Source organism: Boleophthalmus pectinirostris, unplaced genomic scaffold (genome assembly GCF_026225935.1).
Source record: "Boleophthalmus pectinirostris isolate CB_2022bp ecotype Guang Dong unplaced genomic scaffold, ASM2622593v1 HiC_scaffold_19, whole genome shotgun sequence".
NCBI classification, from domain to species: Eukaryota; Metazoa; Chordata; class Actinopteri; order Gobiiformes; family Gobiidae; genus Boleophthalmus; species Boleophthalmus pectinirostris.
Window position 1 is genome coordinate 35,297,351 of NW_026571140.1, and position 19,325 is coordinate 35,316,675.

The 19,325-nt window shown below is 39.6% G+C and overlaps 1 protein-coding gene across 1 annotated transcript in view; it reads left to right on the top strand.

Moving 5' to 3' along the window:
• LOC110158820 (coiled-coil domain-containing protein 102A) overlaps positions 1 to 19,325 on the top strand; it is a 187,098-nt gene that overhangs the window by 91,764 nt on the left and 76,009 nt on the right. Inside the window, 3 exon segments of the mRNA XM_055155025.1 lie at positions 13,878 to 14,189; positions 14,192 to 14,338; positions 16,737 to 17,117. Of these exon segments, the coding sequence (XP_055011000.1) occupies positions 13,965 to 14,189; positions 14,192 to 14,338; positions 16,737 to 17,117 (753 nt within the window). The 5' untranslated portion in view covers positions 13,878 to 13,964.

The window sequence follows — 19,325 nt, forward strand, 5'->3', positions numbered from 1 at the left end:
TCTGTGCCCACTCTGTGCCCACTCTGGCCTCACTCTGTGCCCACTCTGGCCCACTCTGGCCCCACTCTGGCCCCACTCTGGCCCCACTCTGGGCCCACTCTGGCCTCACTCTGGCCCCACTCTGTGCCCACTCTGGCCCACTCTGGCCTCACTCTGTGCCCACTCTGCCCACTCTGGCCTCACTCTGTGCCCCCACTCTGGCCTGACTCTGGCCCACTCTGGCCCCACTCTGTGCCCACTCTGGCCCTCTGGGCCTCACTCTGTGCCCCACTCTTTCCCCACTCTATGCCCTCAACATTGGCCCCACTCTGCTAGCCTCAGCTCTGTCTTACACTCTGTTTTGAGGCTTTCAAAACTTTGTGCCCACTCTGCCCACTCTGTGCCTTTGACTCTGTGCCCACTCTGGCCCTCCACTCTTGTGCCCATGCTTGGCCTCACTCTGGCCCACTCTGGCCCACTCTTGGCCTGCACTCTATGCCCAGTCTTTCCCCATTATAGATCCAACAGACATTACATGGGTAGGAGGAACTAGCCTGTATTGAGGAAGTAATGCGGAAGAGGAAATAGTTTTTGTTTCCATGCGCCAATGAGCATAGCACAATTCGTATACTGAGTAATGGATTTGCATAAAAGATGCATTCAAAACACAAAACCAGCAATCAGAAAAAAATAGTCATTGGTATAAGATTCTTTTCAGCGTAAGTAGTAAGTATATTATGTTATGTGTTGTTATTTGTGGCAAGATAAACAAATTAAATCAGAATCGCAATTTATCAAATCACAGTATGAAATATAAATAGGGGTGTGCAAAAATATTGAAATATTGATATATTGCATTCTTTAATGTGATGATACAGTATTGATATTATGGGCTGCTGTATCGATATACCACCAAGAGAATTTTTTGGTATATTTTACTTGATTATTTTAGTTTTGTTGCTTGTTTAGAGGAAGGAAACTCAACACATTTCACATTTTCACAGTTTTGATGATTTAAAATGTTTGTGTTTCATATGAACTTTGCATAAGAAGTGGTTTAACAAAGACTTTTAGTATCACAGCCATGATTTAGCCTTTATTTTTACTGAACTATATCGAATCAAATCTGTATCGAGGTCTGTATCGTATCTGCAACTTCTGAATGATGCCCAGCCCTAACCAGCAGTGAGACTGTCCTTGTCACTGTTCCTTTTTTGTTTTGTTTGTTAGTTTTGTCGCTGTCAAATATTTGTTTTAAATTTAAAATGTCAAAAAATAAAGAAACCAGAAAAAAGGGAAAGAAGTAAATAAAATAAATATCATCTGTGCGTTTGTGAGGAGCTCTGCGGTTTTCTCGTGCGCCTCGGCCCGGACACATGGAGCTGGTTTGAATGAGGAAGTGGAGCAGTGTTTAATTTCTGGTTGGCGACGCGTAACGTTTCAGTCTTGATTGTGCTGAAAGACCGTGACACAGGATTTCTCATTCCTGCAGGGCACAAGGATATGGGCTTCTACTGCAGTACAGGGCTAGTGCATAGAAGTGTTAATGTGTACTGGTGGTACGTGAGCTCCTTCAGGTGGTACAGTACTTGGACAGCTCTTAAATGTGTGTGTTTACTCAGTTTAAAGTTCATTTATTCACTTTTTTGTCCTACTTTGGATAATTTCTTGTTTAGAACTACAGTGGAAATGATCTCGTCCACTTTTAGACCTGGTTTAGCCGCAGATTAGAGCTGGAATAGTCCTATTATAGACCTGGTTTAGATCTGGTAGTACTCAGAAAGACAAATCTCTTCTTTGGTGGTCTCAAGTCTTCAAGTTGGTGTGAACATTTTGAGAACCACTGGTATATTTATAGTAAGAATACTGATGTTAATTTGTGTAGAAAAAGTGTTATTATTAAGTACAAAATTGGTTGAATAAATTTGGAAAAATAGATTTTTTTTTTCTTGTGAATGTTTTGCAGTTGCACATTGCATTATTCATTCACTCTACTTCATTCGACTAGGTGAGGAATCGGGATAAATTAGACGGTTTGCGAGAATGCTGGAAGTTAAAATTGAGTAGGAAGTAGACCGCACACCGGCCAATCAGTGAAGAGCTGTGAAGCTGTGACATTAAACTCAAGCTTCTGTCTGGGTCCCTTTTGTGGAACAGCACAACAGTAAACGAAGTGGTCGAGATGGATGTAAATGAAGACATACATTCTGTGTTGGCAAAGATTCCCGAGATCGAGGATTTAAAGCTGGAACATAGGGAATGTTTGGTGAATTTTATCAAGGGGAAAGACGGTATTGCCCTTCTTCCTACGGGATTTGGTGCATACGTCATGACTAGTGATGAGCAAATGAGACGGAGCTCCGGAGCACGTCTCGTTCTTTCTGAAACAAATTGCTCCGAAGCACTGCCTCGGAGCTCGTCTCGCAGCAGCCGCTCACTTGACCAAAGTGTGGAAGTGTCGGTCCCTCCCCCTACTGCTTCGCTCTGCGTGTCAATCTCTTCAGTGTATCGAAGCGTTTCATTGGCTCAGCGGATGTTCCACTCTGCGATTGGTTCAGAGTGTTCAGCGCACTTCCGTGGTTTGACAAGAGCTAAACTGCTACAGTATAAAAGATGCACCAATATTTCTTAAAAATGTTGGGTAGTGAGGAGTATTGTGTGACGTTAGTGGTGATTTTGGCGACTTTTGGCATTTGTTTCATTTTCGGTGGCATCTACAAGTGGACAAAAAGTGATCCATGGTTTGGGATCACTTTCTAATTCCACCTAACAAGGTAACACCTATTTTCTTATTTACAGCTGCTATTTATGTGGCAGCTGTAAATCATCATTATTATTGTTGTTGTTAGGTAGGGTGTCGCTCTGCACACAAGTATTGTCTTACACTAACAATACTTCATCGATGCTGAGACACCTGCGTGCCAGTGGTTAAATTTGTCCACTAGAGGTCAGTGTTTCTCCGAGGCCTCAGACACGTTTGAGACAATATTGCGTCTGAGGTGTCAATGCTTCACGAGGCTCCATTCGCCCATCATTAGTCATGCCTACCGTCGAGCGAACGAATCCTAATGCTGCGAGATCAGACGGTTTCCACGAAGTGAAACAGGCCGATGAATCAGTCTAGGTAATCCAACTACTGTAGCCACAATTGCCCTGGGGCAGACTGACAGAAGCAAGGCTGCCAATGTGTATCATCTGCCCCTCCAACCACCACCAGCACTCACACACACAAGATATTTATACTAAGCAATGTGGGATGTGAATTTGAAACGCCTTGCCCATGGACACAACAGCAGTAGACAAAGATATAGAGTAATTGACGCTCTACTGTGGCAGTTTGTATTCTCAGCGGTCTCCCACCCAAGTACTAACCAGGTCTAACCCTGCTTATTTTACGATCATTGTAATGTACCGCTTTGGGAATCATTTTGGAAGCTAATAATAAGAGCGATCTAGCTCTTAAGACATCTTCAAACAGGTTGTAAATGTGTCTACAATTCCTCTGTGTGTCCCTCATTTATAATTAATCACATCCTCTCTTGTATCTTTAACTATTAATTATACTCAAACAATCCAATGCACCAAATTCAGCTTTAAAATCCTAGCTCTGTACTCTTTTCAGTGGATAACACGTTTGATGTTTCTGAAGAGTGTTTTACAGCACGTATAGCCTACATAGTGTGGTGTTACGGCTCGCGGCCTGGCTCCGCCTCAGCTGCGCTCCCCATTTGTTTCACCGCTTGTGCCTTTCGTATTTGCATGTGCTGTGTGGTACCTGGCACTTGATTGGTGGGGTGTGGTCCTGTCGCTGTTGGGCTGGCTCCGATTTTCGTTGTGCCGTGGTTGGAGGATTAGCGTCCCACTCTTCCAATCCTTTTATTGGATGAGAAATTGGCGGATCAGGAAAAGTCTCGTGCGCCTGGTCTTCCTGGCGGCTGGGTTTCAGTTTCAGCTCGCCGCACTCTGTGATTGACGTGTCTCTTGTTGGCTCCTGTTCGCTAAGTTTGAATTCTGTATTTGAGACACTAGAAGTCGTTATTGACCTGTCGTTTTTGTTGCCAGTTTGGCGCAGGCCTTGGGCCTTTGTATTTTCTTTGCTTTACCTTTATCCCATTAAAGTTATTGTTTAGTTCTATCGGGAATTTCTGATTTATTTTATGTAAAACACCTTTTTTTTGTTATTGTACTTACATTTAATTTATAAAAGCCACTTAATAGTACAGCACATCTTGTTTGTGTTACTTTTCCTAGCATGTGGACTTAAGGGTTAAGGGTTGTCAAAAGTATCAAATATCAGATGCAAATCGATATTAAAACAATTATCAAAACTGGAAACTCCTTTGATTACACAGATATAAGGTAATACAGAAGAAAGTACTACAATTTAATGTTGAAAATCACATTCTATTGTTTAAAGATTTTTTTAAAATTGTCATTGAGTGTGTACACATGCACATGAGTATCCTGATTATTCGCCATATCCCCTTTATTATTTTTTATTTTATTTATTTTATTTTTTATTATTTTTATTGCGGTACTACGGATACTGTGTATACATGCGCTCTGAGAAACTGAGACACTCATATCCCTGTGTACATGATCAAATGTACACACAAATGATCCTGACATAATCTTACAAATGCACAAGCGCAAAAATTATATATTCAAGAAACCAAGAAAAACACAAACAACCATGATCTCCTTTAGCAGAGGAAACTCGAGAGGTTCTAACCAACAGTAAGGAGCTATGAGACATCCCACCATCCACTGCACATCAGACTGAACATTTCCAAACATTGCAGCAGATTCTTAATTAAAATCTTCTGCATAAATAAACTCAACTTTACAACATATAAACCATGACCACGATAGAGCCACATCAGCCCGTTTGATAATATAATAATATAATTAATTTTTGCACACATTTGTTTACGTCTTATGGAAACGAAACATAAAATCAGTGTTGGAAAGGTGACTTTTAAAAGGTATTCCCCTACAGATTACAGATTACATAGCCCAAAATGTAGTTTGTAACGTAATCCATTAAATTACTTAAAGTGAGTAATGTAATCTGAATACTTTGGATTACTTGATATTGTCATGTTTTTTAAAACTACATGAATGTAGCAACCACATCCTGAAAATTCTTGTTTGTTCTCTTCAAATTGGCCCTGGATTAGTCCTGGTTTTAGTTCTGGTTTAGACCTGGTTTAGTCCTGGTTTTATTCCTGGTTTTATTCCTGGTTTAGACCTAGTTTAGACCTGGTTTAGTCCTGGTTTTTGACCTGGTTTTGACCTGGTTTAGACCTGGTTTTAGTCCTGGTTTTAGACCTGGTTTAGTCTTGGTTTTATTCCTGGTTTAGACCTAGTTTAGACCTGGTTTAGTCCTGGTTTTTGACCTGGTTTTGACCTGGTTTAGACCTGGTTTTAGTCCTGGTTTTAGACCTGGTTTAGTCCTGGTTTTATTCCTGGTTTAGACCTAGTTTAGACCTGGTTTAGTCCTGGTTTTTGACCTGGTTTAGACCTGGTTTTAGACCTGGTTTTAGTCCTGGTTTTAGTTCTGGTTTAGTCCTAGTTTAGCCCAAAATGTGAAAACAGGAAAATACCTCTATGTAATCCATTTATTTCAACAAAGTAACTGTAATCCAATTACCACTCACTGAAACAGTAACTGTAACTGAATACAGTTACTCATAATTTGTACTCTGATTACGTAACTCTGGTACATGTAATCTGTTACTCCCCAACACTGCATAAAACCACATGGCACAAATTATAAGGACTGAAAAAACTAGCTCGCTCCTTGTGTCCTGATGCGGTCAGGTTCTGTCGGACTAAAGGACAGTAGATTATGAGTGTTCTTTGTGTGACAGAGGATGTGCTGCTGATGGTGAGTCTGTTCTGTGCGTGTATCGAGTTGGAGATGGTTCATGTTAAACTTTTCAGAGATTATACGTGTGCAGATCATACAAGTGCAGATTGTACCTGTGCAGGTTTAACACAGTCATTTCAGTGAGTGTGTGTACGTGCACATCAGTATCCCCGTTATGAGCCATATCCCGGTTATGTCAGTATTCAGGATACTGCGTTTACATGCGCGCTGAGAAACCGGGACTCTCATATCCCTGTGTACATGATCAAATGGAGTATCCCAGTTTCTTGACATAATCTTACAAATGCACAAGCGCTAAAATTAATTTAAATTAATAAACCAGGAAAAATATAAACCAAGAGCTCAAGGTTCAAGGTTCAAGGTTCAAGGTTCTTTATTTTGTCATTCAAACATGTGAGAGAAACACATGACAGAACGAAATGTGCTCTCCGAGGCCCAGTGATACAGAAAGAGATAAAAAACAATAATAATAATAATAAGCAATGTTAAAAAATAAATACATTTAAAACAACAACATTTAGCAGTTCCAATGAACAAGTAGTAAACGTGGCAAGATAGAGAAAGAGGCAACCAAAGCAGGAAGTCAGTGTGCACTGTTCAAAAGTCTGACAGCCTCAGGAAAGAAGCTGAACTTCAGCCGAGAAGTTCTAGCTTTAATGCTCCTCAGTCTCCTCCCAGAGCGCAGAGGAACAAACAGATGGTGGGAGGGGTGCGAGGGGTCCCCCATGATCCTGGAGGCCCGTCTTCTACAACGCTCCTCGTAAATTTCACAGATGGGTGTAAAGTCACATCCAGTGGTCTTCTCTGCCGCTCTGACCACACGCTGTAGAGCTTTCCTGTCCTGGGCATGCTCCTTTAGCATAGGAAGCTCTGGAGATTTAACCAGCGGTGAGGAGCTATGAGGTATCCCACAATCCACTGCACAGATCAAACCCAAAAGATTCTTCATTAAAATCTTAATCTTGCATAAATAAGATCAACTTTACAACATATAAACCATAACCACTATAGAGCCACATCAGCCCATTTAAGATTATAATTCAGCGTTGTGCACATTTGTTTACATTTTATAGAAACGAAACTTAAAACCACATGGCTCATTTGCATAAATTATAAGCGCTGAGGAAAAAAAAAACGGCTTGCTTTTTGTGCCCTGATGCGTTTCAGCTTCTGTCGGACTAAAAATCAGTAGATTATGAGTGTTCTTTGTGTGACAGAGGGATGTGCTGCTGATGGTGAGTCTGTTCTGTGCGTTGAAGGTGGTTCATGTTAAACTTTTCAGAGATTATACGTGTGCAGGTCATACAAGTGCAGATTGTACCTGTGCAGGTTTAACGCAGCTCTTTATTTAACAGTCATTTCACTCATGTACTGATCATAACGAGATACTGATGTTCATTGTGGTATCGGAATCTGTATTAAGTATTGTATTTTAGTACGGTGACAACACGTGTGTACATGTAAAAGTATATGACAAAACATGTGTGTTGAAAGCTCCATCTGCTATAAGGTGCGAGAACAAAAGCTATTACAATCTCAAGTCTTCAAGTCGGGAAATAAAATAGAATTGTTCTGGTTTAGAGTCAAGTCCATTTGGTTTGCTTTTGTCATTTCTGGTTTTCATTTCGCCACAGTCATGGTCAGCAGCTGTCCTCTGCAGTTTGTATTAAGTTGCATTTGGGGCTTTCGTTTTAAAACAATTCAATGAGAGACAGATTTTTTTGCAAACTGCTTTAGATTTCATAAAAGAGAAGCGAGTCTGAGTCGGATTTGAGCTTGGCCTACCTTCTGTCAGGTTTTGAAGTTGTTTTTGCTTTGGGCCGTAGCTTCTACAAAGCACAATAGATGATTTCCTTCGATGTAGAATCAAAAGAAACCCTAATCAGAAAGTAAACAACTGAGCTAATAATTAAAAACGCACTACGTAATCTTTCTTGTTGGAGGTCCGCTGCCTGCTTGTCTCCTTTGTTTTACTGTTTTGCCTAGAATGTTTCACAATATGACATTAAACACATTTACCCAATTACATTTGTTGTGTTTTGGGGTGAAAATGACTACCTTGAAATCATGCCTCTCTACGCAGATCTGACCTGTAACTTGGCCTGGAGGTGGTCATAAATGGGTTTAATGCCATGCTGTGGAACATTCTAGGCAAGGCATATATATTGAGACAAACAGGTAGCAGAACCTCCAATAGAAATGTTACACAGCGTACCTTTAAATAATGACTAAAGATGGATAAAAGAGGTTTTATTGGCTTATGGTTCAATGTTTAGATAAATAAGACATTTCTGTAGTTTTTAATTTTTTTTTCCAATTTCTTTTCCAATTTTAAAAAAAATGTTGTTGTTTTTTTTAATTTTAAATATTATTATTTTTTTTATATTTGCTAAATTACATTATGTTCAAAACTAAAGATCAACCAGTATGTTTTTTTGTTTGTTTTTTGTTTTGTTTTTTTCATGGATGAGGCTGATGAAACTGATGGCCAATAAGGGTCTGCCGATAGTTTTGGGCCAATATGCAGGGTTAATTTTTATTATTTTCCGCAAATTATGGAATTTAACTTTACTACAAACTCACACACAGAACTTATTACCACAAACGTGTAGCCACTTTGAGTCCTGTAATCTGCAGTGTTCAAATAAACCTTTGTGTGTAGGGATGTAACAGTAACCAAAATATCGTGATATCATATCGTCAAAGTTCTCACAATAATATCGTGGACCATCACAATAAATCAAATTACAAGTCTCTTTGCTTAAATTAAGAGTTATGGTGCAGCAATGGCTAAAAAAAAGACAGAGGAAACTATGTAGACCATGATCTTTTGCTCCATTTCATTGCAGACTACAAGAAGAAATAACAGTTCTAAACACTTTTAAGTCTTAGTTCTTTGGATTAAGTCTTGTCAAGGCATTTTAAAAGGAAAAAGTAGCATATTCACAGTTTTGTTCACAGCCTCCACAAAATATCGTAATAAATATCGTACTATGAGATGTATATCGTGAAAATATCGTACGAGATATTTGGATATTGTTACATCCCTAATGGTGAGCCTCCCCACCATATCGTGAGCTTTCCCACGATATCACAATAAATATCGTACCGTGAGCTTCATACGTGACAATATCGCATCCTGAGACTTGGACATCGTTACACCCCCTATTTGTGTGTATTCTTTATTAGGAGTGTGCAAAAATATTGAAATATCGATATATCGTGACATTTACTGTGATGATACAGTATCAATATTGTGGGCAGCTGTATCGATATATCGTCAAGAGTATTTTTTTGGCATATGTTACTAAATTATTTTGTTACAACGCTACACTACTGTTGTTTGTTCAGAGGAAGGAAACTAATTTCTGTAACACATATGACATTTACACAGTTTTGACGATTAAAATGTTTGTGTTTCATATGAACTTTGCACAAGAAGTGGTTGAACAAAGACTTTTACTATCCCAGCCATGATTTAGCCTTTACTTTTTATTGAACTATATCGAATTATTTTGAAATATATCACATTTAATTGTATCGAATTGTAAGCTCTCTGTATCGAGATATGTATCGTATCGGCAACTTCTGAATGATACCCAGCCCTACTCTTTATAGGCAGGTCGGTCAAAACTAAATATTGGACTGTGCAAATATCGGCCCGATATTTTGGCTTGCTGATATATCTCTAATTCATACAATAACAAAAAGATTTACATGAAAGCAACTATTTTAAACTTCCAGTCATAAACTACGGTATCGTCAAATGGTTTATTTCCAAACAGTCCCTCCTTATGTCTTAAATCTTCTGTGAAAGTTAAATCTACTCTGTCAAGGTGAGGTCAGCGTGAGTGACAAAATACATAGGATTCAATAGTAAAACACTTGAATGGACTGAAAAGCAAATTACTTTCAGATCACAGTATATTCACAAAACCAAAATCCAGTGAAGCAATACTCCAGACACACTGTTGTTTTACATAGTGCAGATCTTTTCCTGTCGCAGCTCAAAGGACGAATAAATCAACAACAAAAGACTGTCACATGTGGTTATCGTTTATCTAAAAGCCAAAGTAAACCTGGGTCTGATTTTTACTGATGAGAACCGAGGGAATGTGGGCTTAGACTGCACTATTTTAAAATAAAACCCAGTACTATCTGTCCTGTGGTAGTTTTTGTCATGTCATCGATTTTTAAGGATTAGGGATGTAGTGGGAAGTATTAGGAAAGTTATTTCTTCGTCTCTTTGTCACAAAAAGTCAATACTATATAAATTTGGACATTAAAGAGGATTTTTATTATGTTATTTGGGTTGTAGCAATAACTGAAATCAAAAGAGAATAATATCGGAGGCAATCACAGTATATCGAATTACAAGTGTCTTTGCTTAAACGAATAGTTATGGTGATTTTAATGGGACAGTCTGAAATTTTGGACACGCAGGACTTCATTTCCTAGTGAGCCAGAGTAGTTTTGGAGACGTGTGGAGACATTTTTTTAAAATATTCCATCTAGGGATGTAACAATAACCAAAATATCGTGATATAGTATCGTCAAAAGTCTAATAATAATATCGTGGGCTGTCATAATATATCGAATTACAAGTCTCTTTGCTTAAATTAAGAGTTATGGTGCAGCAATAGCTTAAAAAAGACAGAGGGAACTACATAGACCATGATCCTTTGCTCCGTTTCAGTGGAGACTAAAGAAGAAATAACTGTTCTAAGCACTTTTAAGTTTTAAGTCTTTAAGGATTAAGTCTTGTCAGGGCATTTTAAGAGGAAAAAGTAACATATTAACAGTTTTGTCAGCGTTCACAAAATATCGCAATAAATATCGTACCGTGAGGTTCATACCGTGACAATATCGCATCGTGAGACTGGGATATCATTACACCCCTAATAAGCAACCACATCATTTTTGAAACTATGTAGTAAATAGGGGTGGGTTAATATAAGTTTTTCTTCTTCCTATTCCTTTTTGAGAAATGTGCTTTTCCGTTGTTTACAATGTACATGTAGTAAAGATGTAACAATAACCGAAATATCATGATATCGTATCATCAAAAGTCTCACAATAACAACGTGGACTGTCGCAGTATATCAAATCATAAGTTCCTTTGCTTAAACGCATGGTTTTATAGAAGCAACATCTTTTAAACATAGGGAAATACATATCCCATGATTCATTTCAGTGCAAACAACATGAAGAAATATGTTTTTACTTGAACGCTTGGGATTATGATGGAAATAATTCACACCAAAATCTTGTCAAGGTTTTAAAAGCAAAAAAGTGTCCCATCTACAATTATATTAGTTTCTTCAAAATATCGCAATAAATATCATACTGTGAGATGCATATCGTGATAATAATTGTACTATGAGATTTGGATATCATCACATCTCTAGAAAATGGCAATAAATGTTGTACCAAATGACTGGTCAAACCATTTTATAATGTCTGTCTTGTTATTATGTATAATATCATCATATCGTGAGCTTTCCCACGATATCGCAATAAATATCGTACTGTGAGGTTCATACTGTGATGATATTGTATCGTGAGACTTGGATATCGTTACACCCCTAATTCCATCCAGTCCTTGTATTTGCAGAGGTCGCTGGTGCTAGGCTAGTGCATGTCAATGGCCATAGTTATCCTGCCACTAAAAACAGTCTTACCCACTCCACAAAACACCCGAAGAAAATCTGTTATTACACCAGACTGTCCATGTAAATGTCTGTGTTGATAGAATAATGTTTGAAATAAAACTAACCTTGCATCGCATGAATCGTCGTATGTTGAGGGACTATTTTCTCAGCAGCAGCGGAATTTAACTTTGCCGGTAAGATAGGTGCAGAGTGATATCAGTCCACCGCTGCCAAACTTTCTATCAGGAAATACAACTCACTGCTGCTGCTCAAACATAAATCCTTCAAATGCAAGGTTGGTTTTACTTCTAAACATTATTCTATCAACACAGACATTTACATCGACAGTCTTGTGTAATAATAGATTTGTTTCGGGTGTTTTGTGGAGTGGGTAAGACTGTTTTTAGTGGCAGGATAACTATGGCCATTGACATGCACTAGCCTAGCACCAGCGACCTCTGCAAATACAAGGACTGGATAGAATATTTACAAAAGTGTCTCCACTCGTCTCCAACACTCTGGCTCACTAGGAAATGAGGTCCTACGTCCAAAATTCCAGACTGTCCCTTTAATGTATTTCTTATTCTGTAAAGCACTTTGAATTACTAGTTCCATGATCCTTTGGTGTTGTCGGTGCAGACGACACGAAGAAACAACTGTTATGAAGCACTCTTAAATCTTCATTCTTCATATTATAACAATACAAAAGACTTTAAAAAGGAAAAAAGTAGCATATTCACAATTTTGTTAGTCTCCACAAAATATCGCAATAAATATCGAACCATGAGATGCACATAGTATCGAGGGATTTTGATGTCGTTATTCTTTTATATTATACTGTTATAAGCAAAATCATTCAGTCATTTATCAGCCTCATGTTAATCATGTTATAATATTCCCTCATTAAAAACATACCTGTAGCTGTGTTCGTTCACGCTTGTTTTATTAATGCTGCTAACGGATGCGTCTTTCTCAAGTGATTAAAAATTCCTTTGTAGCATTTTCCCAAGATTGTTACATAATAGATCTGAAATCCAAAAGTCTCCTGCGCAGTTTTCCAGTCCATAAACCACCAGATTCAGACAGTATTTCTCTGCTCGCTACGAACAGAGAATGTTAAAATGACAGTCCTGATGCTGAATCGCTGCTAAAAGGCTTTTGTCACGCTTCATACCCGTCGCTGTCACCAGAGGGAGCTCTAAAACTAAATGAGGGAACATTTTGGGAACGGGCCGTCGCTGTTAATGTGCGTTTGAGTTGAAATCATGAAATGCAATTGCCAAGGTGAATATTTTAAAGCCGTTTAAAAGAAATATAGCCTTGTTGATACTTTGCGGCTGATCTCATCAACATTCCCTGGGAGTGTGATGCTAACTGGAGCTCTATTCTGTTAGAAGCTCTATTATTTCATCACTCACATATATGTAGAACACCCCCAACATGATGTCACTGAAAAATTCCAATATGTTCAAATCCAAAATCCAAATATATAGCACATTTTACAAACAAAGCAGTTTCCAAAGTGTTGCACAAAAATCAATAAAATGAAGACAACAAAAAGGTAAATTGCTAAAATTTGGTCATACCAGTCCTAAAATATTAAACGCAAAAACCATAAAATCATAAAATAGCAGTAAATAAGTAAAATAAATAAAAGACACAGAGGACCACACAAAAGTTAAAAGCCAGAGAATTAGAAGTGGGTCTTAAGACGAGACTTAAAACTCTTCATTGTGGGGGTTGTTCGGACGTGGAGGGGCAGAGCGTTTCCAGAGTTTGGGGCTGGCCACAGAGAAGGCCCCGTCCGCCCCTGGTTTTAAGTCTCGTTTTAGGCACCTCGAGCTGGAGCTGGCCCTCGGACCTCAGCGCGCTCCCGGGGGTGTAAATTTGGATAAGGTCCGAGACGTACTGTGGAACCAGTCCATTTAAAGCTTTAAAAACAAACAAAATCTATCTTTAAATCAACTCTAAAATGAACTGGAAGCCAGTGCAACAGTGCCAAAATCGGGGTAATGTGCTCACATTTTTTTGTTTCCAGATAAAAGGCGCACAGCAGAATTTTGGACTAACTGTAAGTGAGAAAGTGATGCTGGAAAAAAGTGCAATACAGTCTAAACAAGAGGAGATAAAAGCGTGCGTGACCTGTTCAAATGATTTAAAAGATAAAAAAGGTTCACTAAGTCTAACATAACTTCTAAGTTCATATTGCTTTCTCATCCATGCGTTTAAGAAATATGAAATTTGAACTAAATATTATGTCTTTTGAATGGAAAAAGTCTTCAAAATGTTGCACTATAACAGGATCCTGAAATGTATCAATATTCACAGATCTGTTTTTCTCTTGTTTCTTTCAGACTGACCAGCGCCTGAAGTAGACGATGTTTTCTTAAGATCTACTGTCGTCACCACCCGCCTGCGCTCGCCCTCCTCCGCCCCTCACCATGAACCACACCCCGAGCCCGCACCTGTCCGAGGGGGGCAAGTCCACGGGGGGCAGCCTGCTCTGTGCCCTGGGTCTCTCTGGAGGAGGAGACCGGGGCATTCGCTCTCCGGACAGTTTGGCCCACACCCCCAGTCCGACGGGGGGCACTCCGAGCTCCAGCCCCCCCCTGCTGCTGTCCCCCGGCGGGCTGAGCTCTCTGGGGCTGGGGAGTCTGGGGGGCCTGGGGACGACGGGGCGGGGGGAGACTGGGAGAGCAGAGAGGAGCTGAGGCTGCGTGAGCTGGAGGAGGCACGGGCCAGAGCGGCGCAGATGGAGAAGACCATGAGGTGGTGGTCCGACTGCACGGCCAACTGGAGGGAGAAGTGGAGCAAGGTGAGACGCTAAAGGACACTGACTCAGAATAATGCAGAAACGAACTGTTATGTCAAAGGTAACAGTTTTCTTTATTGATTAGGGCTCCTCGATTATGGAAAAAACACACCATATTACGTTTATTTTGGTCAATATTGAAATCACGATTATTCAAATGATTATTTTTTAGTTACACAATGCATTTATTCAGCCTTTCTCTCAAAAGAACCACACACTTTGTTATTAATAATTATGCAAAACTTTCAAATTGAAAATGAATATAGGTTACAAATATGTGCCTTAGAGCAGTTTTGTGATGTATAAACCATAATATTAATAAAATACTTAATACTTTGAACATGAAATAAGGCATAGAAAAACATAAATGTATCCAAAATAAACTATATAAAATAAATGTACTATTTATATAAAAAAATATCGTCCCTTTGTTAAGCTTTATAAATCGTTTCATGTCGATTATATGAGTTTGGAGATCGTTTGACACACAAATCGAAATTATTACTTAGTTAATTAATTAGTTAATTGCACAGGCTTAGAATTGGTGGTATTTTTGCTGTTTCTTACACGTAGACTTAGACAAACTTTCTTGATCCACAAGGGAAATTGTTTGGACGTGGAGCAGTAGCTCACACATCACAATTTAATTTGATTACAAAGAGAAAAATATAAATGGTAATAATAAATAAGAAGCAAAAAGATATCAAGAGACAGTTGTCAAATAAGAAATAATTATACAAATGTTCCATATTTTTCAGACTATAAGGCGCAATATCAATAATGTTGAATTCTCTCGTCTATTTTTATACAATAAGGTGCATTAAGCGAAACAAAAGGTCGACACTTGGGTGTTTTTTTTTTCTGTAGGAGACGGTCCAAATGGCTGTTTGTGTATTTAAGGTTGCCAACCCCTGGTACAAACAGGTTTAAATCCTCGCCTCCTAGCGTTGTGGCGGTGAATTACTTCGACGCAGATCCATAAATCAAAAACGACGGCGGCATTGAGTCGATGCAGAACTATATTTTGCCCTTTACTCCGCGAGGCTCCTGACTACGGTAGCCATAATGCTCTGACAATCCATCAAGCGGTGCGGCTTCGTAACTTACCAAAGTCGTACTAAAACATTTTGACAGATTTTCGAGCGCCGTGTACCACATAAAATCAGTTCGACAACCAGAATTAATACATATGGTGCACTGGATAATAAGGCGCACTATAAATGTTTGAGAAAATTAAAGGATTTGAAGTGCACCTTATAGTCCGAAAAATACAGTATATGCACAAGTCAAAATAAAATATAGAACAGAAAGATAAGTAATAAAATATAAAATCACCATAATTTCATAATAAATGATCAAATATGTTACTGTATTCATATTGGATCCATGTACACACTAAACCACATTTTAGCATTACTATTTAGTATTCCCTGTCATAATCTCTATTAAACAGAGCAGCACGGTGGGAAAGTGGCTAACACTGCTCTTCCTGTGTCTGGGTGGGTTTCCTCTGGACTCTCTGGTTTCCCCCCATCAACCCAAAACCATAATGTAGGTCAAATTCTCAAGCTAAGGTAGTCCTGATCTAGCCAGGCTGGTGCCACCTAGTGCCTCAGCTCTATTTAATTTCTCTCCAGCGTCTAGGTCAGGAATCAGAATACACTAGACGGTTTGCAAGAATCCCAGAAATTGTAGACTGCGCATCGGCTGTGAAGAGCTGTGAAACCATGACGTCAAACTCAAGCACCTGTGTGGGTCCCTTTTGTGGTACAGCACAACAGTAAACAAAGCGGTCGAGATGGATGTAGACGAAGATATACATTCTGTGTTGGCAACGATTCCCGAGATCGAGGATTTAAAGACAAAACAAAGAGAATGTTTGGTGAATTTTATCAAGGGGAAAGACGTTATTGTCCTTCCTACGAGATTTGGCGCATTTCGTACGTCACGACCAAATAGCAGCGATTGGTTAAATAATAAAAGTACCCACCTACCGTTGAGCGAACAAATCCTAATGCTGCGAGATCAGACGGTTTCCACGAAGTGAAACCGGCTGATCAATCAAACTAGTCATGAACAAGACTAGCTCAAAATCATAGACGGTTCCGCTATACGGCAGTAACTTCTCCTGTCAGGTTGCCTCAGCGGCACTCATTAAAGGATGGGTCAAATGTAGAGAATGAATATCCCACGAGGGTTCAATAAAGTGTACCTTACCTTATATTAGAGGATGTTGATGCCATCTGAAGCCCAACAATTCAACTCTTACATGTGGTCAGATGTTGGTTGCAATTAAAAATGATATCATGACTATTACAAATGTTGTCTTTTTTAGCTTTTTTGCCAGTGACTGAGTTATTAATTCATACTACGGATTACATCTTCTTTTTCCTGTGTCCAGGTCCGGGCAGAGCGTAACCGCGCCCGTGATGAGGTGCGTCAGCTGCGGCAGAGGCTGGACACTTTGACCAAAGAGCTCACCGGAGTGCGCAGGGAGAGACAGGAACTGGCCACGGAGAACGAGACCCTCAGACAGGAAGTGCTGCGTCTCCACGGCGACCCCGCGGCCCTGCCCCCGAACGGAACGTCCACTTCCTGTTCCCCGACGCACGCCTCCGTCGCTCGCGGCTCGTCCTGCTCCTCCAGCTCCATGCCGCCCTCCCCCGCCTCCTCTGCCTCCTCCTGTCACCCCCACACTGAAGGGGGCACCACACCAGGGTCACCGGAGCCCGAACCGGTGAGAGACGTCGACCTGGATAAGCAGAAGAAGCTGCAACAAAAAGTCAGTGTACGATTTAGATTCATGTTACGTGTTTGTTTTAGTACCGTATTTTCCACACTATCAGGCGCTCTGGATTATAAGACGCACTGTCATTAAATGGTCTATTTTCAAACTTTTTTCACAAATAAACCGCACTGGACTTTAAACGAAACACAACAGTTGGATGGGTCAGTGGGACTTTGTTTGCTGGATTGTCGGCGTGTTCGCAGTGACTCAGTTGTTCAGTTGTGTCTAGAAGTGGCACATTGCGCTCGCTTTCTTGGTTCATTCCTCCGTTCCGTTCCTCATCGGCGTGGAGTGATGACTGTAGCTGTGGGTAGTTTTTTGCCGCGCGGTCGCTGTCTGCTCCGTGTGTGTTTGCGTGCGCTGCGGGTGATGCGGCTTTGTAGTTTACTGAAGTTGTGCTGGGACACTCGAGTGGATTCGTGGATTGTGGGGCGCGCAGTCGTTTTTTGATGAAGTTGGAGGCATAAGAGTGCACCCAATAGCCCGGAAAATATGGTAATATGATGATACCATACCATATCATATAACGTAATGTAGTGATTAAGTGGTTAATACTGCGCTCACTACTTGGAATAAAGATTTGCTTCTTCTTAAAGTTGCACTGTGTAACTTTTCTGGTGGATTCTCCGCTTGTCTCCATGGAGATTTTATCGCTTTGCCTATTTGCATGTTTGCCTTTTGCACTTTCGCCCTATTTACCATTTATTATTTATTTATTACGTATGTGATAGTGAGAAACACAATTTTAGATTCTTTGTATGAAGAATTGACAATAAACGTTGAACTTGAACTGGAATGTTCCACAGTACGGCATTAACCTTATCATACATTTATTCAATTGCAGGTATTTTATCGCTCAGAAATACTTCGAAAAACATTATATTAGCAGCGTCCATTCTTCACAGATCTCACTCATAACAGTCCTGGCCTGGCTGCATCACCAAATTATCTTTATGGCGATAGAAAAGTTTAATGCCATAGTGTGGAATATTCCAGGCAGCTCTATGAAGGCGATCAGATAGCTCAGTATTTCCCAAACTTTTTTTTCCAGGGACCCATATTTTAAAAGTTACAAACCTTCGTGCAAACCAAATCAAAAGACATTATTCGTAAATCACAAAATAAAGGTGGATTTGACCATTATTGAACATTAATGAGGATATTTTACTGTTTACTGAGTGATCGAGTCTCTCTGAATAATTAGTATCAAATCTAACTTTATTTATAGAGCACTTTTCATACAAAAATGCAACATAAAGCGCTTTACAGTGATTGAAAACAATTCCACATTTCCTTCCTTGGGTCTTGAGAATCCTATCTGTGACATAACTATCTACTTCTACTCCTTCTACGAACTATGTGGAATCTGACATAGTTATCTTCTTTACGACTATCTGAAATCTGGAAATTTATACTAACTATCTGGAACTAGTACGTAAAGGGAAAAAAGGAAGAAACCCCTCTGCAACCTCAGCACATACAACAAAAACACACTACTACTACTGTTACTATTAAGTTTTAAACCATGAAAAACAGTAATTGAAGCAGCAATAAAAGGATCCATAAGTCAATATGGAAGATTAGAAATTATACAAAACATGTCTTAACATTTCAACATTTCTAATGAGATAAATGGGGTGTCTGAGTTTTTGTAGCGTGTTCCAGTCCGAGTGCAGAAGGAGAGCGGAGCAGCAGATCAGACGCAGCATTCAGTTTGTTTTGGTGCATTTTCTTCATTTTTGTGAGCACAGAAAATTCCAAATGTGTCAGAACTAGGGATGGGCATTCGATTAAATTTTCTTAATTGATCGTCGGGAGAATTAACGATCGATTAACGCTTAATGATTAACATTTTTTATATTAAAATATTTCATCATTATTATTACTATCTGCACTACTAATCTGCATAAATAAATTCAACTTTACGACATATAAACCGTAACGACTCTAGAGCCACATCAGCCCGTTTGACATTATCATGTGTTTAATGCAGCTTTGCGCAACTCTCACAGAAACAAAACTTAAAACCACATCGCTAATTCGCATAAATTAAGCAAAGAAAAAAAAACAGCTCTTGTGTCGCTGATGCGGCATGACTTCAGTGGAATACAGGTTAGTGTGACCATATTTGCGTTTGTCAAAACCAGGACACCGTACGGGGAGTGGGAGGTGGGGACTCGTCATCGACATTGAGCGACTCTC